At 43.8% G+C, this 26,830-nt stretch overlaps 1 protein-coding gene across 1 annotated transcript in view; it reads right to left on the reverse strand.

Annotated features, from left to right (window-relative positions):
* slit3 (slit homolog 3 (Drosophila)) overlaps positions 1 to 26,830 on the reverse strand; it is a 217,608-nt gene that overhangs the window by 168,796 nt on the left and 21,982 nt on the right. Inside the window, exon 4 of the mRNA XM_035650188.2 lies at positions 24,262 to 24,333. Coding sequence (XP_035506081.2) covers positions 24,262 to 24,333 — 72 coding nt within the window. The remainder of the gene's footprint in view (positions 1 to 24,261; positions 24,334 to 26,830) is intronic.

The following is a 26,830-nucleotide window of genomic DNA, read 5'->3' on the forward strand; positions in this document are numbered from 1 at the left end:
TGCCTTTTGATTTCAAAAATACCAAAGATAAGTGAACTGCCTGCCCTTTGAGGAAAAACAAGGCCAGGAAAATATTCCAATTTACCATTTGATACGTTTAAGCGCTGTAAAATAACATCCTACATAGACGGGGGTTTTGCCATAAGTCCCAGTGTCTGGTTTATTACTCAATCAACTGCATGCATATGCTAATACCGGTGCCTATAAATGAGCTTACCAGACGTGTTCTGTTAGAGGGGGCTAAGAGTCTCCCGCTGTGCTGTTAATGCACTGGTCAGCCACAGGGGGAAAGTTTTAAATGACGTGAAGAAATGACAAATTAATCGCTGATGACAGGATGAAAGCCAGAGACAATCGCACGGATCGGGGTTGCATTGCATTGAATACACTCACACAGACACACAAACAATGCATCGCTAAACACACTGAAGAGCAAGACCCGAACGCAAGCTTACACACACAGGCAGACAGGTACGCGTACGCACACACACACACACACACACCCCCACGCACGCACGCACGCACGCACGCACGCACGCACACACGCACACACACACACACACACACACACACACACACACACACACACACACACACACACACACACACACACACACACACACAAACAGCAACCACAATCACAGAAATGAGAGAGGTCATCTGATGAAAGACTGGAGGGTAATTGATGGCATTTCGGTGCTGGAGTCGCCGCCATGAAACAGATTTCACATCTGTTATGTCAGTGAGCTCGGACAGTTGAGTTGAGATTTGGGGGCAGACACCGGTCTTTCCTAGAGAATTGATATATATATATATATATATATATATATATATATATATATATATATATATATATATATATATATTTTAAGACTTACTTGACTGTGTCAAATAATCCACTTCCACAGAAAGGAGAGAGACAGGAAGAGGACAAAGGCAGACAGACAGAATAAAAAAGATAAGAGTGGAGGAAGACGCCAAAGCCTGGCGCTTTACAGTTAATACTGAGGGATCAGAGAGACGTACAACGAGAAAGACGAGAAGAAAAAAGGAAGAAAGAAAAATCTTTCAAGGATGGAAGTTCAACTTCTATAAAAGGAGATTTTAACATATGAAGTTTGCCAAGCTACATGGAAACAGTAAAGGTAACTTTAAGAAATGTCAATATTAAAAAGGTAGAATTTACATTTTAAATGTACATGCAAATTTTCTTTTTTTGTGATCAGAAAAACAGAATAACACAGTGGTTGTGTGGTCGTAAGATCAATATTAGAAAAATATAGCTTTGTTTTTTGGGGGGGTTTTCTGCAGCATTAAAAAGTTTGTTTGAGAGGCGATGGGTCAAAGCCCCACGAGAGAAAACGAGAGGAAAAGAGATGGAGAGGAGGACAGAAAACAGACGGAGGGATATTCTCTTGCGGTCGAATCCGGCACATAGGTTAATTCTATTATTGCAGGTCTGCAGAGTGGGGGGGGGGGATGATGCTTTAGATTGAAAACAAATGTGAGGAGAAATGAATTTTCTGGCCGTCGGAGCGAACGAAAGAAAAGAGAGGAGGGGAGGAAACTCTTCCGCTGTTGAAGGACAGACATGAAGAGTCTGAGGTAGGTGACGGAGAGAAAAAACAGCTCTGTGTATACAGAAACAGAACAATGCAATTGAAAACTCTGCAGAATGTTTGCTTTTCCCTGCCCGACCTTCCGAGTGGCATTAGGTAAGGCTCGCCGCCGTGTTTCTGAACTACACTTCCAGGGGATCACTTTCTGACAAAACTGTGTGGTTTGTTTTCTCTCACCTGGCTCGCTTTATGCCTCTCCTCCGCTCCGGATGCCGCACAGATTGTCTTCCATGTCACAAATGCACGGACGCGTGATAAAGCAAACGATCGTCATTCGATTCGATAGGCGTCAGGAGGAGGATCAAAGGGTGAGAATGAAATCTTTGATCAAATAGACACCGGACTTTTGAAACAAAACCCAAAATGTGTGCACATGCAGAAGATGTAACTGACTGCACCATAACTAAGGGATCAAACAGTACACATCATGAGTGAGAGCGTTCGAGGCGAAGCGAGGCGCCTTTTTGCAGAAGTTAGCCGGAGTGTCACGCTGCTGTAAGCACCACCCAGCCATAGCACGCCCCCGTACGGTTAGCTTTTAGGAGGGAAGAAGAAGAAGAAGAAGAAGAACAACAATCCCCCGGGCTTGGGGAAAAGGAATTTCAGTGAGGGACACGGATTGGGAGATAGAGAAGAGTGGATGTAAAAGAAGGGAAGACGGCCTGAACGCAGGGCGCTTGTCTCAGGGTTCAGGAATCATGTGACGACCCTCATCCGAGAACACAATGCTGTCGCAGCGCCGTTAACTCTATCAGGGACTCAGGCGTCGCACGTACGTGCACGTGAATGTTGAAGGTAAACAAGCTGATGGGTCTGGAGGAGCACTTAGACAAAACGGTTGAGCAGCGAAGACGTGCCACAGCCTTGACCCGTCACATCCACGCAAACATTTTTCGGGGGGTCTTGCCCCTGTTAGGTACACAGGCAGGCAGCACTTAATGGCTTTTTGGGTCAGCACTGACAGCAAGGTATCATGGGACCCGACGTTACCTTCCTGGCGTCTGCTCCGCTGCCTGCTCTTGACCTTTAACCCCCACAAACCATGACCACTTTTCAAGAACACCTCAGCTTTCGGCGCCGTGTCAGGTCAAGTCACGGAAAAAAGAACGCACGCCTGCACGATGCAGTGCAGGATCCATGTCAGGATTTGAACTCCTCTCAGCACCTTACGGAAGGACACTGAAGTGTGCGAGGCAGTGAAGAGGTCATTGTTCTGATCTTTCCCTCCGTGACCTAGAAATGAATTAAATCTGACAGAGCCTTTTGAAAAGAAATCCACTAAGACACAGAATCCAAGGCTACTTGCTGAAAAAGGTCACACACCCACTGCTAGAAAAATAACAGACGTCTAGACAGAACTTTAAACTGAGAGAAAGGGAGAGCACACCTGCACTGACCCTTTTATTGGTGGACCTAACACTGTGAGAGCAATACGACTCAACAAAGACGACTCCTCTGCAAAAGTATTTTAAGTAAATCATAGTTTTACTAAGGAAAACAGTAGCGAGTGATTGGGCGAGTACACTTGCATACTGTACAATTATGGTGGAATCTGATTCTTTAATAATACACCACTACAACTACAGAAGACGAAGCATGAAACAGGTGTTTAGTCAAGAGACCAAAACAAAGTTTTCTTCACTTTTACATCAGTCATTACACACGTAAACACATTTTATGCCACCGGATATTTAATATGAAACTGCTCGTTTTCACCAAAAAGTTTAAAATGCTGCACCATCTTCGTCCTCAGGTTTCTCAGAGCAGTAAACAAATAAAAAAAAAAGCAGCTACTAAAAGTTAACTGTGTTGCCATGGCAACAGTGTCCACAGTGGAAGTTGTCAGAGTTGTGATTAGGGACTTTCAGGGCTGAAGGCTAATTATGGGATGTATTTAAAGCCGTGTTAATAAGTGGCTGCAATAGCTAACTAACAAACTCAGAAGGTACCACACACACGCACGCACGCACGCACGCACGCACGCACGCACGCACGCACGCACGCACGCACGCACGCACGCACGCACACACACACACACACACACACACACACACACACACACACACACACACACACACACACACACACACACACACACACACACACACACACACACACACACACACACACACACACACACACACACACACACACCGAAATGAACAGGAAGCCTGTCCTGTCTTTGCATGGCTGCTGTTCACTGACCCATTGAAGACAGCAGGGAACTCCCTCAGCAGTACCGTCAGGTGTGTGTGTGTATGTGTGTGTGTGTGTGTGTGGGTCTAGGTATAGGGCCCTTCCTCCCAGTTCAGTTTTCACTCAGCAGATTTCATTAACTTGGCTCCTCGACGAGTCTTTCATCTCGCAGGCTTTTCCGGAAAGGTAGAATGGAGTATTTACCAGCGGATCACCGCCTAAACGCTGAGACTGCCGTTATTACTTCATCTACCCCGAGAATTAGACTAGCGATTAATAGAGGGTCTGTGTGTGTGTGTGTGTGTGTGTGCGGTGTGTCTGCAGTGTTTGTGTGCGCCGTGTGAGTGACCTAAGGCAGTACAAAGAGAAGGAAACACTTTAGAGAGAAAGAGGGATTATCAGAGAGGAAGAGGGATGTTCTTTTATTACCCATTAAGTATTCTAAACCTCAAAGTGGACCATTTAGTCGCTCTTTGTATAAATCCAGAGATACTTTTAAGGCATTTGTTACGGCGGTAATCTCGGCACTTCAAACAGAAATGCATGATTTGCAGTACAGCCATTTTCGAGAATCTACACACGACTGTGTTTGCATGTATGTTTTTTTCTGTATTTCATAGTTGTGCAATATTTGTAATTTGGCCTGAATTTGCTGCGAGGACACATGGGAAGAGATTGGATTTGAGTTAAGTGGAGTTATCCGACTCCACTTTCGAGAAAATTATGTAAATGGTCAATGTATTTATAGAGCACATTTAAAAACAACTAGCGGAGACCAAAGCCCTTTCAATACACTGCAATTTGTGAAATCACAACCTCTCACTGTGTTTATAATTGTCACTAAAGGTCTCCCTGTAGAAGTGTGCGGTGCTTTGCGCAGAGAGACAGACCGTTCGGAGCTCATTAGCCGACAGGAAAAGCGGTGGCAATATTTCGGTATCTCGCTCACAGTAAAACAAGAGGCCGATTTTGAAACAAGATAAGTCCTTGTGCAGCTCGGTTATGGGGCCGGGCTACTGTGGGACACAGAGCGGCAACCTTTTGAACTACACACACAGACAACGGCCTGGAAGGAACTCCAGTTATTCCAAAAATCCCAGAGGAGACAACTGAGAGGATTGTATCTCAGCTCGATTGTGGAATAAATACTGGAGCATATCTCAAACCTGTCGCCACCCTCTTGTTGGAGAAGAGAAGAAAATAGGAAACAGAGAAAAATACAAGGGGGAAAAAACAACATGTACATGTAATATTTCTGAAGTCCCAGACAGGTCGAGGTGAAAGTGACGGGTCTTCTGCAGGACAAATACCACCATGACAAATGCTGTCTGTCCTAAGGTGATATATTTCAAAGCACATGTTTGTGTGAGTGTGAGAGTGTTCCCAACACGATCTATATCTTCTGAAATGTCAGGGCGAACGGGTTTAGGAGGTGACCGGCGCCTCTCCGGGACGTCAGCCCCTGGCAACGAGGGCTTGTGGAGACGAAGAGCAGAGGAGAGAAACCAGGAGAGGAAAAACAGTAGTGGGAGCAGGAAAAGAAGAGAAGGACTTGATTTATTTTGTTATCGATTGTTGACTCACTCTGTGACTCTCACTCTTATTTCCCACACTACCCCCCCCCCCCCTCCTGCATTCTGACATTTATTTTTGAGTCCTCTCCATTCCCTTTTCTCTCATAAGCTATTTTCAGACATGAACTCCTGAAAATGTCATAAAAACTGGGTCCGGACACTTTCCAGAGTTTGACTTTCACATATGAAGAATGCAGCTGGAGATTGTCAGAGTCGTTTACAGCAGCAGGAAAATGTCCAGCAAAGGTCTACTAGAAACTAGGCATATTTCAATTTGCACTTAAGTTTCCTATGTGATATTTGAATAGTTTACTTTTATTTGATAACTCGTTAACTTATTGGAAAAATCAAAACTTGGAACTAAGTATGTGGCGTGAACCTGCTCTACTTGACAAAAACAGTAAAAAGGGAGAAGAAAAAAAGAATAATTGAGCTTAAATAAAAACCAGAAAAGAAGTGATCATGATGAAGAAATTCACAGATGATGATGATGATGATGATGATGATAATAACTGCTGTGCTGAAAAACAATGTTGAATTTTCTAAATTGGGTAACTCGACCCTCCAATTGACTCCAGAAGATGTTTCTGGCCAACTGCAGGCCTGTAGTCACGCTGCACACACATGTATGACGAGAGTGGAACTCGCACTCACAAAACATGTCGTACACATGCAGACACACAAACACACACGTATTCGCGCACACACACACACACACACACACGTCTGCATCTCTAGACTTGGCAAGGTTCTCGGAGAGAGCGGGTCATCGGGGCCCCAAAGGGTGCATCTGTGTGTGTCAGTGTTCAAAGCCTTATTCCCGTTGTCTAATAATCCATACATGTGTGTAGTAGGTCCTCAGTGTTCCAGGAAGGCATGTGTAACTGTGTGTTTCAGCGTCTTTGTCTCCGTGTTAACGAGTCAGCGCTAATTGAAATCAGAACAACCTCAGAGCATAGACATTTTTGCATGTCATCACAAGCACACATAAAATGTAAAATACTAGGAAAAGCAAGCGCGCGCGCACACACACACAAAATATATTACGCACACATGTACACACACATGCAGATACGCACAAATCTCTGGCATCTCTGTGGTCTCTTACAGTCAACAGTGTTGAATTCTTCCCGCCCCTGTGCCTCCCACAATCCTTTGTGTTTGTGAGGTTGTGACGTCGGTGACGCCTCTTGATTTTCTGTCCTCCTCTGATTGTCTGATTGTTGGCGCCTGACAACGACAGTCTGCGCCGAGCGGTTCTCTGATTTCAGCCTCAGACGACTCGATTGCTCAACATGAGGTCAGAGTTTGGTGAAGCAATGATACGAAACCGACGCTGACGAGAGAGTCAAAGCAACAACGGGGTTCTTGAGCTGCATTTGTGTCCGGTGTCAAAGCTTGTCTTGATCAGTCGACGGCAGCTTTTGTATAATATTCATCAGCGGAGATGGACATGGTTGACGTTCAAAATTAGCCAATGGGGACAAGAGACCTTGAACAGAGTCTGTGCTCGGGAAAAAAATGGAAATGCACAAATGTCAGGACGAGAAGTCGAGTGTTTTTCGTTAACTGCAGAGTGGAGGCGGTTTTGGCACGACGTGAAGCCATTTAGACTTCGGCTTCTGGCACGTTCAAAATCATTTACACTAATGAATTTCAATTCAGTCATTCAGTCGGTGGCCAAACAGTGTAAGACTCACAGCACTACATGTAAATGTTTGGGTCCAGCTGGAGGAGCTTTCGTTAACACACGTCATCCCCCTCTATCCATCCCCACCTCCATTACTGCCCTCAGTTATCAATTATAGAAAAACATTTCCTCATCGCGTCTCATCAGGTTTTTTCTTGTGTTTTAACAAACTAAAGCAGACGATGACAAACTGCTGTACACAGTGGGATCACTGCACAATTACACTTGTTTACTCTGTTGTTGTGTCGATTACTCATTGGAGAGAAAATGACTCAACCGACATCACACAGACACATGAGCACCCGTTAAAGTTTACTCCCTACAACAGTGCCTGGATATCTTTAAAAAAAAAAACACACACGACGACCACGTGCACAGCAGATTTCTGAGGATGTCCATCCATTTGTTTCCCTGTCTGTGTGCGAGTGTTTGTGCATGCGTGTACACATTCGTTGGTCTTATTAACACCATAAAGGCGCTCTGATGTGAGCCACATGTCTGTGCAGCAAATATGGAAGAAATGCCAAATATGCCACAGAGGGCAACAATGAGAGAAAGAGGGAGTGCAAGAGAAAGAGAGGAGCAAGCAAACCAAGATTCATCAAATGGTAGAGAACTAATTGCTGATAGCAGATCTTAAATGCATTAGTGACCAAATAAATCAAACTGAGAGCGGGTTCCTCCTCTGACTGGACTTTTTTCATTCAACAAGATTATTTCATGTGTTTGGCATCAGTGTACTTAAGTATGTAACCCAACTTTGTGCAGTGATTTCATTGGCTGTGAATGCAATGTGTAATCTACCAGACAAACTGACACACACGCTTGATCTGTCTCTGGCTGGCACGAGGCCTTATGGCTCAAGGAACACACTCCAACACACACACACACACACACACACACACACACTCCAACACACACACACACACACACACACACACACACACACACACACACACACACACACACACACGCACACACACACACACACACTCCAACACACACACACACACACACACACACACACACACACACACACACACACACACACACACACACACACGCACACACACACACACACACTCCAACACACACACACACACACACACACACACACACACACACACACACACGGCAGCAGGATCAGTGAGCACCTTGTCAAGTGAAATGACACGAACGTGTTTACATGCATGTGTACACGTGCGTGTGTGTGTGTGTCTGTAGACATGTTTATGCCCCGTGTCAGCCAACAGCTCCTCAGCAGTGTGTCCAACACCTTGTAAAAAAATAACAAAAACTGACGTGTCTGCTCAGAGAGGGACAGACGGATTGAGTCCGTTCTGTGAAACAGTGTTTTAAAATCATCACACAAAGTTTTGAACACCATAATCGATGGAAGTGGGTTTGATTCATTTCATTTCCAACAGTTACTACACATACCCTTGATGCAGCAATGTGACCAATACCTCTGTGGCCTTTAGGTTAAAGAGGAAACAGATTCATATTTTTAAGAATATATAAAAGAGCAAACTGACTATGGTGATTAAACCATGAACTTACTTTGAACTTAGGCTACATCAACATTAGCGTTTGTTTCCTGATCTGGTTCTTATCAGCCTCAGTGATGAAGGTGAAATGTTGTTAAGACTTGCGGTCAGCTGTTTCCCTCTCTAGACAATCTGCTTCCCGTTGACACCGACAGGCGCATGCCCGGTGTACGTGGATGGCCATGTGCTACACGTTATCAGGTGTGTTAGTCTGGACGGGAAATAAAACTGATACGGTCTAGACGCCTTATGTTTTTTTTTGTTTCAAAATGAAAACGTAGTGGTATGGATGTCGCCTCACTGACTTACTGATGCTAAAACACTGGAGCACCTTTGAATCCCTTTGGTGGGACAGTTGTGAATCGCTCCTTTATTCTCTCCCGCAGAACTGGCACGGCTGAAACACTTGCAGCAGGGCAGGGGACACGCAGCCAAAGGAGCGGCCAATGACATCATCTCTCGAGTGACCACATGAAAGTGGCCACCGGGCAGTGGGTGGCGTGGACTTCAGTAGCGCCCGGCATCACTTGACGCCTGCGGCCGTTTGTTCGCCTCGGCCTCTGCCTCTCACTAACCGCTGCTGGCTTTCGTTTGCGCTCCCCTCTCCTTCGGTTCTTGATCTTCCTCTCTCTCCTTCGCTGTCGTCGTCGTCGTCTGTCTGACTGTCATTTCCTGTTGGACCCACTGCAGCATGTGTGCCTCGCAGGCGCTCTCCGTCTCACTCTCGGCAACATGACTATTTGTTCTGGTCTGTGTGTTTCTGGCCATTACACGCTCTCTTTCTCTGTGTCTCTCTCTCTCTCTCCCTCCCTCCGGTTCCCCAGGCTCCTTTCTTCTCTTTGCCGTGTCTCCACATATCTATCTGTGAGCACATTTGCACAGACCGAGCAACCACTTTACTGTAAGCTTTACGATGTCTGAGTGTAAATACATTGTTCTCTGAATTTATGAGTATTTGTGACACCGTCATTACAGAGCTCATTTTTCACTGCGTTTCACTTCAAATGCTTCAACCCCAGGGATATTTTTCTTTCATCGCTATATAAAGAAACATTTTTGATGAGGCCGCCTCTTGCATCACTAATGCACTTTACATGAGCGAGTAATTATTTTGGAATCAGACAAGTGATATATCTGAATGTTGACCTGCATGTAAACGTATATTTTAAAGTAACTAGAGTTACTGTGGTGTATGTTAGCACATTTTCTGACTTCCTGCAACCTGATATAGTAAATTGGCTTCTGTCTCCTTTCTTACTCTTTCATCTTGTGCCTCTTTCCTCCCTCACCCTGTCTTTGTTTGTAAGGTGATCATTTCTCCCCTTTGCCCCGCCCTCTCTCGGTATGCATCTCCACAGTTTATTTCTCTTTTGTCAGTGTTGGTAACTGCAGCCGGCTGTTTATTGATGTTCAGTGGCGGAGACAAACTTTTCCGCACATCAGACATCCCCCTGCCATCATCATCATCATCATCATCATCATCATCATCATCATCTCCTGCTGGCACTTGAAAATTTGTTTTTCTTCGGTTCTCTCTCACAGACTCGGCCCTCTCTTGTTAGGTGGGCCACCTATAGAAGAGGCCATTTCCTGTAATCAGGATGAATATCATGAAGACAGTATCCTCGCCAAATACCAGTGCTCCCCATGCTGATTGACCAGAGGGTGCATGTTATTTACTTGATTATTTATCTGTGTGGCTTTCTCACATTTCAGGGTTTCAACATGTGTACCCTCATCAACTTCATGAATTAATACGCATACACATAGATCAGAACTGATTTTGGCTGTTACAAGGCTACAGCTTCTACCACTTAATGGGGCAGTAAATTTGTGTTTATCTTAAGCTTGACAAAGTTAGGGCCGACACGAGGTTTCTATTTAATCCAAAGTATAATGAACAATCTGGTATGTGTTTGTGGTATAAACAGAATAATCGACTTTGAGCTGAAATTAAAACCTGCTCGAAGAGTCGAAACCCTCTCCCAGATGTGATTTTATTTCTGTCACATATTTGTTCGGCGTTTTATTCATCCGTAGAGGCCGACGACTGGATTCGGGCAGAACTTGGACGAACGATACACCTCACCACAGCGGTGTAGCATTTCCAAAATTATACAAATCACCCCGAGGGAGATGCCATAATTATAGTTAAAAACAAGATGACAGCTTTGTTTATAGCGAAAGCCTTGGAGTACAGATTACAGTAGAGTTTAAGTTTCACACTGCAACATTACAGACTTAAGGAATCAGTTCTGTGGGAAATATTGTCCCCCGCTTTAACTATATGCGCCGCAGAATCTCCAAAAGATTCTGTCGAGCTGGAGTAACTCTGCAGCAGCAGTACAAAGGTAATCTGCAGATAATCCAAGATGGCTGGATGTGCAGCGGCCGGGCCCCGTCGCGTTATAATGGAGAGGCTGTGGTGACTTCTTGGCCTTATAAAGCGAAGCTACGAATTAGCGGGCAGGCCGCTGGAGCCTATTGTCTTTGATTGAAACAGAAAACTATCACAGGCACGCTGGGATGCACACAAGTCCACGGGGTTATACCACGAGCGTGACGCTGCGCTTGTAAAAGTGACCAAAATTCAGCATGACAAGTTTACGGAGAACAATGTGTGTGGCCGAGGACTCACATACAACAACTCTTTTCCCCTGAGCGCAGGGTGTTTTTCTGTCTTTACTCTCAATTCAATCTTTTTATCTCTCTCTCTCTCTTTCTCTCTCAGCTACACACTTCACATTGGTCAGTGCTAGTGTTGATTAACAGATATTGGCACACACACAAGGGGTACTTGCCATCTGACTTCTTTTTGACTACTGATGATGGGTAGAGCAGCACAATGACAACAGACCTGTCCATACAAAAACACCAACACACTTGGCATGCAGGTCACAACAGCAGATGCTCCTACTCAACAAACACACAACTATAGTGTACACACACGTACACAAGATGGGCAGATAGGATGGTTTCATGTTTCTTTGTTTAAACACAAAAATTCACATTCCCCCTTCACTTGTTTCGTCCTCTGGTGCAAACAAAAACGGCTAATATGTGCGTCCGTCGTCCTCTCTCTCACACACACACACACACACACACACACACACACACACACACACACACACACACACACACACACACACACACACACACACACACACACACACACACACACACACACACACACACACACACACACACACACACACACACACACACACACACACACACACACACACACACACACACACACACACACACACACACACACACACACAGTCTCAGCCGTGAGAAGAATTCTCAACCCAAACAAGACAAACCCTCGTGTTTGTAACTCGGGTTGAACAACATACACAACCTGTCATGGCTTTTTAGGATCTTTAATTATCCTTCGCAACCTAAAAATAACCGTCACTTACACGCTCCCACTCGGTTATCTTTTCATACGTTTTCTTAACAAAACCTCCATTGAAGTTTGCCTTTATTTGTGCAGTTATAAACATCTGTTTAACAACAGCCTGACCTATGAGACTTGAGATCTCATTCTGACGTCTGTGGACAAATGTATTTACTTTTTTGACTGTAAATGTAAAACTAACAAATGTCAAGCTATTCTTCAAGTTCAAAGCTGCGTGATTAGACGAGAAAGTCAGATTTGAGACAGACTGTGGGTTGACTACGGATTTCTCTGCGTGTTTCAGTTCTAGAGATTAAAGCCATTTTCTTAGATGCACTCCGGACAATGTGCGGAGAATCAGGTCCGGACATTGTTGTTCACACATGTAGCGCACAACAGGAGCTCCCACCTACTGGAAATACATCAGTTTGGTTTAGTCAAGGGAGGGCGCCTGGGCGGATCCTGCAGGAGGCAGGACAGGAACCAAAAAGTATGCTGCCATGGCCCTTTTCCTTCCACCCGCCGTGTTTGTACTCCACTCTTGTATTCTTCTGGTTTCGCAGCAGTCCGATGACAGAAACACTCGCGCGCGGTGAATTCTCCCCCAAAAAAACCACCTGCTCTATTCACACATGGGCTCACTCTGCCTTTGCACTATAGGTCGGTTTAATGTCTGGCTCATCTGATTAGGACCTTTGATTTCATACACAGCACAGGTACTATAGTGAAATATCCATAAGTTCAGGGTTGTAAGCACAGAGAGAGAGAGAGAGAGAGAGAGGAGAGAGAGGCAGAAACTAACAGAGAAACTCCACATTCAGCGTGTGTGTGTGTGTGTGTGTGTGTGTGTGTGTGTGTGTTTCTGAGTGTTTGTGTGTCATGTATAAATATATCTCTACAGGTTTTAAAGTGGCTTTGCGGTGCTCTGTATTTAGAAGAGGCTTGGTTAAATCTTCTCTCACCCCATTCATGTGGCTGACTCTCTCTCGCTCGCTCTATCTCCCTCTCTCTCTCTCCTCCAGCTGAGCCGTTCATTTCCTCTATCTTCACTCTCCCCTCGCTCGGTCTTTCCATCAGATTGTTCCTAAGTCTCCCTCTTTCTCTGTCTGTCTGTCTCCCTATTACACATTATATGTATTGCAAATCCACATCTGCGATATGCATCATCTGTTCTTCTTCCCGTTTGTCACAGGGCTGCTGTTTATCTACACACAGTGTGTCAAGGGAAAGGAAAATGAGTGCCAAGTATGTTTAGATGGTTTGCTGACAATGTCGCTGTTCTGATGTACTTGGTTGTCTTTTTAAAGAGATATAGATTTATTTCCCTCTGTGATCCTGTATATTTGTCACGAGAACCATCCCAACCACTATGCCACTATCATCATCAGTGTATGTAGAGCTTCGCTTTTCAGGATCCAAATATCATTTTTGTATCGTTTTTCAGCAAATATATTATTGAAGTCACAAGTGATACTCAGACACAAATAATTCCATATTTGTGTGAAACATATGGTGTTTCGATGATGGAGGTAATGAACACAGCCTAAAGTGTGACAGGCATCGTTTTATGTATATTGATGACAAGGTTTACAACAGCTGTTTTGTAATTTTGTTTTGTAACTTTAATGGAGTGAATGGGATTAGGAGACAGTATGTCAGCTCATATTTACGCATGTCAACACACTGCTAGTGTGTGTGTATGAGCTTACAAAGACAAACATGGGGATGCACCTCACACATCCCCTGTGTGTGTATGTAGCCCCATTTGGGCTTTTGGCCTTTTTTGAGAAGGGTAAGCATTTCTAATGTTTCTTCTTGATTGTTTGTTTTTTCTTTAATTTATCACCCATCTGCATATCTGACACTAAAAGCAACACTTTAGGTTTAATACTGCAACACAAATCTGCATTTCATCACTAAACGGTTAGACGTGCAGCTTGCATCATTTTAAACCATTTTTTAAACATACTGAACACGTTGAAGTGAAATTATAATGTTAAATTACCATAAAAACCAGGATGATTGAAAGCCTATGCCATAATCTGTAGTATTAATGGGTATTTTATCAAAATGAAGACCATATTTCCCATGAACACCACTGTTTACATTCAAAAGGATCTTTGGCCGTTCAGTCAAAGGTGCTGTCTTAAAAGGATAATCAAGTTGGAAGTGATTTATCAAACTTTTGTTTACTCATTCTGTCTGCCCTCTAAAAGTCTAAAAAGAACTTTAGCTCCATTTGTGCTGGAACGACGGCAGCACCGCCCTCTAATTTTGTACCAAGAAGCCATCCAGTAGATTTCAAGCCAGATCGACGAGGTGGCACACGATGTTAAACTCAGTCTAGAGGCCGGCTAGAAGCTGCCAATCTTTTTGTTTCTTGTTTTTTATTGGTAGTGTTTATTCTAATGTTTCTGCCACAATATGGTCGTGATTAAGCCAAGTTTAAAAGGTTGCATGTAGCCGCTTAAGTTAGTTATTTTTTGCTGTGGCGTCACTGTAAGTGGTATATGGATGATGTAAAAGCGTCCAGAGTTCGTTAGCTCTTTGTAGCCGACATGTCACACCATAGTAACGTAATGACAAACAGAAAGTTCGAGACTTGGCAGTTTGGGGAGAACTTATTGCCAAAATATTTTGGTCTTTAAATAAGGTGAGACTTTGGCATTCTGGACTCAGTCTATGGGAGGGCATTTATTCTTCTGGGGCGACTTGTGTACACAGAAACATATACAAGAGGATTTACACCTTACCTAATAGACATATTTGCGAGGATGAAAGGAAATATTTTGGATACTATACTTTCTAAGCTCCTCAATAAGTTATGAAACGCTTGCCACATGTGAGAGCCTGGTCTGTGTGTGAATGTGTTTGTGTGACAGGCAGACAGATGAGGAGAGAGGAAAAGGGCGACAGAATCGGTTGGTGTTTGTTTGCACCGCTCCAAAGTGCACGCTTCGATGTGCACATCTGCAGTGCGTCCGTTACTGTGTGTGTGAATGTGCGCGTGTGTGTGAGTGCGTGTGTGTGTGTGTGTGTGTGTGTGTGTGTGTGTGTGTGTGTGTGTGTGTGATCATGAGATACAGAGTGTTTGTGAGTCATTTGGTTTATGTGAGTGTGTTTGACTCTGATTGCACCGGAGCAATAGTAACAGTTTGGGTTCATTTGTAACAATCAGACTTTACTTAAACAGTATAAATCACGAGTCTAACTTTTGACACACAGACACGTTCACTTGGATGCCCAAACACTGAAAGTATGACTCTAGACACCTACATGTGTCTGCCCATGTTCCCCTGTGTGTGTCTGTGTGTGTGTGTGTGTGTGTGTGTGTGTGTTTGAGAGACATTAGCCAGTTCCAGCCGTGTAGCCATAATAATAGTGAACAACGAAAGCAGTAGCTATGTAGACCTCCCACCAAGTGAAAATGTTTCACACCAACGAACACACACACGAAAACGTCCTTGAACTGAAACATTCCGACTAACTTTCAGTCACTAAACGGTCAAGTTCAGACAACTCTATTATCAACCAACAACGCCAATATGATTCTGCAGAACCACAGATTATCCAGCCCCAAAACGCTTCTGAAAGTCTCGCTTTATACAATACGTGCAGCCATGGTTAATGTTTAGTAAAGACTGTGGTTGTGGCAAACCTTGCAGATCTGTGAAAGGATATAAACTCTGGACACCTGCAAGAAATTCAGGCACACTACATTCCCATCCATCAAGCTCTTTGACAGTATTGCATTCAGAGTATTGACACTGAATGCAAAATGTGAGCCGTGGAGTCATCCATATGGACGTATTTCATGGGGATGCTTGGCAGTTTGACCACGTGTTGGTCGGTGTAGTCATTTCCTGGGACATTCCCAAGACTGTAAAGCTACACTGAAGAACACGCGGCCATGTCGGAGTCCGTGTTGTGAACACGCACTCGTGAAAATGTCCGCAAAATTGCATCCACATTTTCCAGAGTTTGCTGTTCCCATATGATGAACACAGAAGGAGATTGTGCGAGTCAGACACGTTGATAACAGCAGGAACGACACCGGACGGCTTCTGTGGCGTCTGGGTACAGTATGCATGCATTAAAAAAAAAAAATCTAAATATCATTCATTGGGGAAATTAACCTGGATACTATTTGATCCAGATTGATTATTGCTGCATCACCGTATCCGTGTGTCTGACCCCTGGGTTGTGGAGGTTTCTGTCTACCCACTAACTCATTGTGCTGCCCAGGAAACCGTCTGAGTCTTGGGAAAAAAGAATATGTTTGAAACAAGCAGTCCGGAGTTTCCCCATAAAGACTGCAACAGTGACATAAAACCGAAAGATTTGTTGAGGAAAATGGTCTTTTCTATCATCTTATACACATGATTGTAATTATGGGGGACATTACATTTGTTTAGTGGTTTGAGTTTTGTTAGTGATGGAGTGGAGTGTGTACACGACTCCATTGTGCTTTTTTTTACTACTGACACTCACTCGGTCAACACACACTTGTGCAGACACACAAATACACACACGAGTAGGCCAGAAGCCAGTAGCCAGGTTTTTAAAACATCCTTTAGGAAAAATAAAAAAAATACAAAATCAGAGCCAGATCATTAGTCCAGTCTGCAAGGAGGAAAAAAATAGGTCAACAATCAACAAAAGCTTCTTTTCTCTTAAAAGATCCGCTCACAGAATCTGCTGCCCTAATATCTCCTCCAGCTTCCTGTAATCTTCCATTTTTCATTTTGTCTTCGTTCTCCTTCTCTTTAATTCACCTGTCACCGAAGCTTTTCTTTTTTGGTTTTCTCCCCTCACCTCCTGCAAACAGCCGCCCATTCCCGGTCATGCCTCCCCCATTCAGCTCCAGCTCTCCCTCACTTCTCTCCTTTCCTTCACTCTCCTCCTCCTCCTCTTCCTCCTCCTGCAGCTTCCCAGGGAGCCTAGTCTGTTTTTGATTAGCCTTCTTGTGTAAACCTAAATTGTGATTAAACACTGTGTGAGTGTGTTTGGCCCTGCATCAAGTTTGCCTCTCTATTGAAAATATGCACCGACAGATGCACACATGCACACACACAAACACACAAACACTCTCACACACACACACACACAAATACACATACACACACACAAACGCAAAGCCAGAGACATGTATATAAGTAGACATGTACAAACAAATGCGAGACGTATATAAACATAAGCAAATATGCAGACGCGAGCAGAGACACAAATTACTAAACTATGTATACACATTTAGCATAAAAGATCATACATAGGAATACACACTACATACTGTAGAGTCATACATATATCACAATCAATAAGCGTACACAGCCACACGTCGCTATAAGCCAATACAGTAAAGAGGTCGAGGAAGAGATAGAGTTCTTACTGTATACAAGCCGCTCTGTGGCCACTTCCCTTATCCAACTCACCTTTATTTGCGAGGCTAAATTACTACCACATGCAGCCTCTGTGCTATTTCAGTGCAAACATATAAAAACTCTTTACCACAAAAAAAAAGAACAAATCTACAGGTCCCCAGCCTCCCATGAACATTTCATAGGTTCTGGCCCCGCGGCTGTAGCTCGCTAGATGGCAAGCTGCTAGAGTAGGCAGCTGAAAGGGAAAGGTGTTGCTGCCGTGAACTTCTTCAGATTCACACATCCACTTTAAAACTCTTGGCCTCTGTACTGACTGCTTTCGAGGCATGACAACATAATAAACTTACGGCATTCGTATTTACAAACTTTGCAAATAGCTGACAGATGAGACGGACACGATGAGATTATAAAATACTGAATGAATGTGGAAACGCACCCGAGGCGGAACGTGGACAGCTAAGAGAGAACCGTGTGTGTGTGTGTGTGTGTGTGTGTGTGGTACCTGAGGGACCGATTGTGGTCCCGCCAAATCTCAACTTCAGGCAGCGTCCACGGGAAAGTAAAATGTGGGATTACACAGAAACAACAAGAGCTTTGTGTAATTTTCTTTTCTTTTTTTTTAAAATCCTGATGGCCTGCTGTCATAGTAACACTATTTGCCGTGCGCAATCTACGGTAATTGGGCAAATTAGCCCTACTCTGCTTACAGAGACAGCGGTTATTGCTGAGATGATGTCGAAGAAATTCAGGTAAGACAGGAGTCCAACAGGAGCCAGTTTACTGTGGATATACTCAGAATGTGAGGCACTTTAATAATAGAATGTATTTTTTCAGAAAGCATGAAGGAATGTACGAAAACTTGTCCTGGGTTTTCCAAATGTTTCAAATGAACTCAATATCATTTGCTCTCTCTCTCTCTGTTCTCTTTCTCTCATTCCGTCCCTGTTTTCGCTATCTCTCCGCAGTGTGTATTTATCTAAATACGTCTTGGGACGAAAATCGCACTGCTGTCTGGGCTGTGGCAAACACACACACACACACACACACACACACACACACACACACAAGCCGCTAAGAGCAGCTTTCTTTCAGAGGAGCCCTGGTCACGTTCTCTCTGTAAATGTCTTCCCAGTGAATCTCAGTGTGGGCCCTGCGGTGCAGCTCCATCCTAGAGACTACGGGCCTTCTGGTGCAGCTTCAAACAGCCAGAACACCCACTGCCATTTCAACTTGTTTTAGGAAGCAATAAACCGAGTAATATTTCAGGATTGAATGCAAGTAAGAATGATAAACTTGAAAGAATTGCACGTGTGTACTGCTGGGTATGGGCCCTGTGGTGCAGCTGCGTGTCTGGTCCTACAAGCCTTGTGGTGCAGCTGCATACCATGATTCGTACTTGTGAGTCATGTTTAATTATTAAGAAGTTCTGTCGTGGGTGTGTGGTTTAGAATAAAGTCTGCTATGCACCAAAACACACACACACACACACACACACACACACACACACACCCACACACATCAACCCACACATGCAGGCCCACAATTCTGCATCCAGCGCGTGTGGTGCTAAATCAGCAGTAGAGTTGGCGTGAGAGAGTCTTGATTTGTGTGCTTCTGTGTGAGCATGTGTGTCGGCGTCTGTTTGTGTATTTGTGACTTATTTGTTTCTGGCCAACACCCAGTGACGTGAAAACCAAACAGAGGGAGACTGGAGACTTGTGAGAAGAAAACACAATCTCACACTTCTTGACAGCATTACAAACAACAGAGCTGTTTGTTTGAGGTGAATGTGTTACAGGGAGAGAAGGAGAGAGAGAGAGAACGGGAAAGAATAGTAAATGATTGAACTATAGCCCATGATGGAAAAAGATGAAACACACGTGAGTTCAAGCAGTTTGTATTCACCCCTCACCCTTCCAGGCCATTCCCACCAATCACCACCGAAGCCCCGTCTGTCGCAGCCAATCACTGATCACTCTGAGTACACCCACTCGCTGTAACACAAACCGTAACATTCCAGCAGGTAAACTATGGCAGTCGCCTCTAAATGGACAATTAGCTAAGATTAAAGGCAACCTCCTCGTCTTTCTCCATTAACTTAATTAGGAGGAAAAGACATCTCAAATGACCGCCCGCTCTCCGGCCAGCCCACCCCCTCCCTCCCTCTCTCATTCCTCTCTCCATCCAACTTCTTTTCCCCCCCGACTTAACCAGTCAAGTTGTATTTACAGTACGAGTCGGGGAGGGCTACGTCTGCTCTTTCACATCTGGGAGCTCCACTGAGGCACTGGCAGGTCAAGTGCCTTGCTCAAGGGTAACCTAATGATGCCGGGGAGCACGTCTCATTACGCTTCAGTCAGTTCAATCATCAGTGCGGCGATTTAGCCTGGCAACTGTCCAGCTCACGATTTGTTGATCAGTAAACTCTAGGCAGTCATTTTCCTTCCCCTACGAATCTATCCAGCTCTTTTTTGTCAAATGTTGCATCTTGTTTCACTTTCCCAGCTATTCCTTTTTTCCCCAATCTTAAGAAACGCTTCAGCTTTCTAGGTGCAATCCTCCCCGGCCTACAATGAGTGTAAAGCGTTTAGCATTATTCTGAAGGACACTTTGGATAAAATCCTTCACCAGCATCCCTGGTGACAGAAACTCACTCGCCTTTCCATTAGGGCAAAACCCTTTTGGGCTGAATGTGTGGTTGCCGGTATCCCTGCTGCGATGCATTTTATGGAGGTGCAGTGAAAAGGGAGGGAGCGCAGCAGTATAGTGTCAGAGACTTGGAAGAAACTGAACACTAAAAAAAAAGCACGGGAAGGTTAACTACAGAAGAGTACGTTGTCCAACAGAAATTTGATTGTTACATCCTTGAATAGCAGGTCATTTGTGTGTTTTGGTTATTGTTTGCATGTCAGCTGCTCAGTTTGTTTCTCTCTTGGTTCAGCTCAAAACGTACCGACGTTATGATCCTTATTTTAAATCCTAAATATAAACCATTTTTGATTCTTATCAGGGTCGACCCCCCAATTATTCTGCGGGCATTTTAGGAGGTTTAGGTCTGGACAAAGGTTCCAGACCAGATTTCTCCTCAGGTTCTCCAAAAGCACGACGCAGATTGTATGGTTTCCTCTTTTAAGTGTATAGTCTTGTTTTAAATAGTGTCGTTCATGAACGCATTGAAGTAAAAAGTCTGAATTATAAAACAAATGAGGGTTCTGCACGTTCACATCAAGAAAACCCGTTTATTTCAGTATCCAATCTTGTACCATGTTAAAGAATCACCTTCTACTGTATGTTATGTAACACTGAGTGTCTGAGGTCCCAGCGGAGTCGCGGTGGTGAAGACAGAGAGGCACATTTACTCTCATTTTTCTTCTTCCTTGCACCCGTCTTCTCTCATGAAGACCAATCAACTGAAACCTGAGCTCTTTAATGTGGGGGACTGGCCAGTAAACCAGCGATGGTTCAAATGACAGTGCACTCGCGCTCCCTGCAAAAAACATGCGCTCGCACACTTTCTCTCTCTCACACTCACACACACACACACACACACACACACACACACACACAAAACGTGTACAAACACGCACAGAGGGGAGAGTGGAGATAACAGGAGGCGGCTCAGTCTGGGTCGGTGTTATTAGACAGGAGACCAACAGCCATCAAGTCACTTAGCAAAGTACACGGTGATGTGCGCTGATGCACAAAAGCCGTCTAACCAACGGCTCGCATTTTTTCCGTCCCATTCGCCGTGATTGTTGCTTTTCAAACCAGAAATTCACTTTCTTTCGAGCAAATGTATTCTACTCAAAGCCAGAGCTTACTGTGTGTGATAGTGTGTGTGTGTGTGTGTGTGTCTGTGTGTGTGTGTGTCTGTGTGCATGCGCTGTGAGACCACAGTCTCTGCAAACTGTGGGGGGAAGTGACCACAGACTACACACACTGAAACCCACAGACTCCAGTCCTTCATCTATCTCACCATCCCAATCCACCCCCCCCACCGAGCACCTCGTGGGGCCACAGACTCCGATCCCTCCATCCATCTACCCGCAGCATTTCATCCACCACCACCACCATCTGCCCCTCTCATGACCGCCCTGATACCTATATCGTTCATGTGTCTTTGTCAGACAATCACCAGCTTGGAACATTTTCAAATAAGTGAAAAACTCTTAGGTTCGGGCTTTAAATTCTGCGCTTTGTTCATGCCCACAGGATCCAAGACTCTGGTAGAGGCTGTTATCCACCCCGATACCTCTTGTCCCTACCTCCCACCCTCCTCAAAAAGCAAAACCTCCAACCTATTCCTATTTTCCCTTAATACGAGTCCAGCCCCACCCCCACATCTCCAAACCTCAGACCACAGAGCTTTAATAGGAGGGTTAAGAGGTAATTCCTATCACACTGCCATCATTTAATATTTAACCAAGGCTGACAGAGAGGAAGGTTATGAACCTAAACCAGAAAGCCACTAGCAAACCCCCCTGTCTCCTCCTCCTCACTTATTCTGATTATCTCCCTCAGCCTCAGGCCTCCATGACTTCTGCTCTCTATCCTCCACCTCCATTGTTGCCGCTTCTTATTTCTCTCATACACTCGCTCCGTCTGTAGACTTTGCTATTTACATTTCCGACACTCAATTTGCAGAACATCACAGGGACGAGAAGCGCCGAAACAGGAGAAAGCACGAGAAAGGCGGAAAGAAGGAAATAAAGAGCTGGAGAAAGCTCCAGACACTGTAATTTAGACTGTGCTGATGGCAAAGTAAGGATATAAAGAACATGAGATTTATAATGTTAAGTTTGGAACACGTTCACCCTTTCCACTCTCTTACTGAGAGCTCTATAGGGATCCATATTCGACCGGTGATAAATAAAAGCTATCGAGACCAATTAGTGGTTTAATGCAATAGTGAGCCAGGCAGTGGAGGAAATAAGGCTGTCACTCATGAGGAACAAGAGGAAGGGTTGGAAAAAAGAAATAAACACAGTGTAACATGTAAGTGTGTGTATGTGCGTGTGCGTGTGTGTGTGTGTGTGTGTGCGTGTCCCTGATGTTCACGTGAGGAGGTTTTGACTGTGTGCGATCCTGCACGCGACAGCTGACGTAAATGTGCTTCCAGGCATAACTGTCTACTTTGCCGCCTTCGGCAATAAATCACACATCACCACAAATAAATGAAACACATGATCAGTCTGCGCTGGGTTTCACAAGGTGCGTTTCCATCCAGCTGTTAATATGGGAACTTTCAATTTGCACATAAAAAAAAACTGAGCAGAAATATATATATTTTTAAAACCTCTAAAAGAAATATCACAGAAACTTTTCCTTTAGTATGTGAGGTGTGTGAAATCTGGTGTAAAGTAAATGCAGTGAAAATAGATTCATGATGCCGTAAGGAAATCATGTGACTTGGCTTTGTATGTACACAAGTTGCTACCTGAACTCTTTCAAGAGCACAAACCTAGTATTGAGTTGTTCAAAACTAATTTTCAGAAAACATTAATGGATGTAAACACACATAAACTTGCATTTCTTGTCAATTTTTTGAAAATTTGGATAAAATGTATTAATTTGGAAGGAAATATCTTTCTACACTTTGAATGTCAACATCTCTCTGTGGCTCTCCGCCAACAAAATAAGCCACATTGAGAAAGTGTTAGACAAAATACAAATCATATTTTTTTTATCCTTCACAACTGAAAAAGATAATAATTAATAATCTGCTACCCTGGAGTGATTGTGAACCTGCACTGAAAACTATTTACAAAACATTAACTTTTGGTGAAATAAGACAACCAGCTTTGTTTTAAGGTTAATAACAATGTGCTTTTTAACAATAATTCAATTATTTTTTAGAGAGGTTGTTTTTTTATTTCACCCAAATTATGGAAGAGAGCCCTGAGCATTCCATATAATAAATATTATCAAAGAAAATGTGAAGTGGCAAGTTTAATATCCCAACACTGGTAGTCCATGGCAACGCACATAAAGCATATCAATGTGATGTATGCATGCTCACATAGGTACATCATATATAAGCTCGAGAATGCAGATATTAATGATTTCAGACACACACGCAAAAGGAAGTATATGCACCAGACTAACACAGACGCACACACACGGTCTACCTCCAGCTTCACTCGCAGGCGGCCCAATGAAAACAGCTATAAAGTTCAGAAGGTGTTTCAACCTTCAGCAGCGGCTGACAGAGACTCTCTGAGGATAAGACAAATAGAAAGTGGAAAGAAAGAGTGCGGAAAGAGAGAGCACCGGGGAGGAAAGAGGGGGAACAGCGTGGGTGCACCTAGAGAGAAATGGAGAGAGGGAGAGAGAAAGAAAGAGTGGTCTGGGAATGTGAGATGAGAAAGAGAGAGGAGGAGAGTAAGTGGGACACTTCTCTGCATCAGTATGACCTTCTCTTACACCCTGAATACTCTGGGAAAACTCCATACTCCTGAATAAAAATTCCTCACCAGTCCAAGCAAAACATTCACTGCAGGCACACTTTCACCTCTTAAAATAATGCGCGCGCGCACACACACACACACACACACACACCTGACACGCACGCTCTTTTTTTCATCCTCTCAACAGAGCAGCAGTGTGTCACCTGGCATAGGACGTGAACCCTCAACCCGGATAAAAGCTCTGACATTGCACCGTGACCGTGTTTTCAAATGGATCACGTAACACATCAAAAGAGACAGAAAGGAGTAGAGAGAGAAAGTGTGTGTGTGTGTGTGTGTGTGTGTTGTGTGTGTGTGTGTGTGATGGAGGAAGAGATGGAGAGAGATGAAGAAAGTAGGATCGTTGGATAAAGAGATGGAAAAACCCAAAAAAGGTGTACTCACAGTCGTCCTAGTTTGGGGTTGGACTGGAAGAGCAGCTCTGGGAGAAACTGGAGTTTATTTCTGTTCACACGACTGCAGGGAGAAAAAAGACAATATAGTCAAAGGGGAAATAGTGTGTACACCTCAGCATGAACAGAAACAGATATGCACAGTAATAAATCACTCGGATTCACAGTCGGTTTGCTATCATCAACCGGCCGGGAGCATCACCTTAGAGGTCAGCGGGTTCATGGTTCAAAGGGGAAACTCATGGGAAAGTCTGTCCGGTTTCCTGTGATCATGACCCGCAGGTTATCGTGATGTGTTCTCTCTGTGTGTGTGCGTGTGCGTGTGCGTGTGTAAGCTACAGGTTATCGTGCTGTAAGCTCCTTAAAGCCACTTATCACTATCATTCCCGCATGTGCTTTGACCTGGGAGTGAAGGGAGGAACTAGTCGGGGTTCCTGGCCTCGTCCTCGACGTCTCGCCACAAAAAACACTCTACTGGGATGATTCACTCAACTGACACTATTCTTAGAACATTTTCAATTAATTGCGCTAAACAAATCCGCATCTGGTTTGTCACTTTATGAAGAAGAATGCGTTTAGAAATGAAAAGGAAAAAAAAATGTTTGTCTTGGTGATCAGAATTCTTCTGATACAAGAAAAATGCAAGAGCTTTGCCAGGAAATTCATACTGCCTTTTTTTCCCATCATGAATCCAACCTGATAGCTTATCCACCCTGCATCATCCCACTAACACTGTTCAAGATTTAAAAAAATATGTATATGTGAGAGGCTTTGCGGTCTTGAACCCAGGCTTTTCAAAAAGTGGTTTCAGGTGCATGCGGCCAACATAAACAGCCCCATGTCACAGGAAAGAAAAGATAATGCCACACACTGATGAAAATACAAAATGAGGCTTTTCAGATGCAAAAGAGCTCATTTATTGCACGTGTAAGAGATGACAAAATGTGGCAAAGAATGTGACCAAAAAAAAGTGAAAATCATTTACAAACTGTGTTGTCCTCTTGTAGAAAATCAATTTACAATCTAATATAAGAATTTTTCTAATGGGAATCACAACTCCTATGTGGTTTTGTAATTCAAAAGGAAACTTTGCAGGCATTTTTTACCTTCTAAACTAATATGAATAGTAGAAAAAGTTCATACACATATATAAAATACTATTCAATGTTTAAGTGGGTTGAACTGAGCATCGGAATGAACACATGGCAATTATTTAGAAAGGAATGAGACGCAGAAGGAGACAGAGTCAGAAAAAATTGGTGTCGACCACCAGAAAGATGTGTGTGTGTGTGTGTGTGTGTGTGTGTGTGTGTGTGTGTGTGTGTGTGTGTGTGTGTGTGTGTGTGTGTGTGTGTGTGTGTGCGCAGAAGGAGGGTAGGGTTGGCTGCAGCAGAGATAGATGAGGACAGTGTGAGGAGGGGGAGTGAAAGTGTTATCAGGCTACCAAAGCATTTGGCTGAGAAACGAGCGTGTGAGGGGAAAAAGAGAAGACGAGGAGGGCGGAGGGTCACGGGGTCACAGAGTCGAGTCAGTGCTGGAGAAGACACAGACACCGGCCTTCTTTAACTGCTGTGATAATGATAATAAGACCACGACTCCTGTGCACACCAATGGAAACAGAGCCTCAGTCCAAAAAGGAGATATCCACCATTTGAAATAATTGACCCCTGCTCCTAGAAAATAACTGCTGGTACTAAAGTTAAGCCCATGACCGCCTACTATTACGGTTATGAGTCATTTTAAGACGTTCGCTCACTCAACTGTTATGACTTTTAAGAGAAGAATCCTTTGTGTGTGTGTTTTTTTTTTCTTCAAATAAATAATGACAAGTTTTTTTCCACTTGGAACCTTTGAAATATTACCCACCCACAAGTTTATGGATGCTATATTTTCAAATTTGGAAAATTATATCTATTAGTCAGAATCTCCAAAAAAAAAAGTCCACCCAAAATGCTTTGGACACTGAAGGGAACTAATCTTAAAGGATTACAGCGTCAAAAGTTTTGTGTAAGAACATTGAAAAAAGAAAATTTAAAAAACATCCATCAGACATTACAGGCCATCTCTGTTTCTTTTAAATGACCGAATGAAGTGAAACATCCAAACACGACTTTATAATCCATGTTTTAACATGGATGAATGTCCTCCACATTAACTCCATGTTTTTCACATTGTGGCTCCATAAATCACACAGACTCAGCACCGGGACCTCTCACCCCTGACCTTTCACCCTGATAGGCCCGACATCAGAGTTTCTGTCAGCGAAGCATTTTCACGATCGCTCAAGTCAAGAAAAATTGTATTACAAGGACATCCTGATTAAATCCCTCAGTACGCCAGTCATTTTTCCCCTCATTATTTTCTACCAAAACAGCGAACGCTCACTGATGTTGTTTTTTTGTTAAAGTGCAATGTGTCATCTTTACTCGATGTTTTTCATTTTAACACGTTACAGTTGCACAAAACTATATTTTCAAATGAATGCCGTGTCTTATGTGTGTTTTGACACACAGCTAATTTGGCCCCTAACCTCTCTCCTTCCCTCCCTCCCTCCCTCCCTC

The sequence above is a fragment of the Scophthalmus maximus genome, chromosome 9, assembly GCF_022379125.1.
Source record: "Scophthalmus maximus strain ysfricsl-2021 chromosome 9, ASM2237912v1, whole genome shotgun sequence".
NCBI lineage: Eukaryota > Metazoa > Chordata > Actinopteri > Pleuronectiformes > Scophthalmidae > Scophthalmus > Scophthalmus maximus.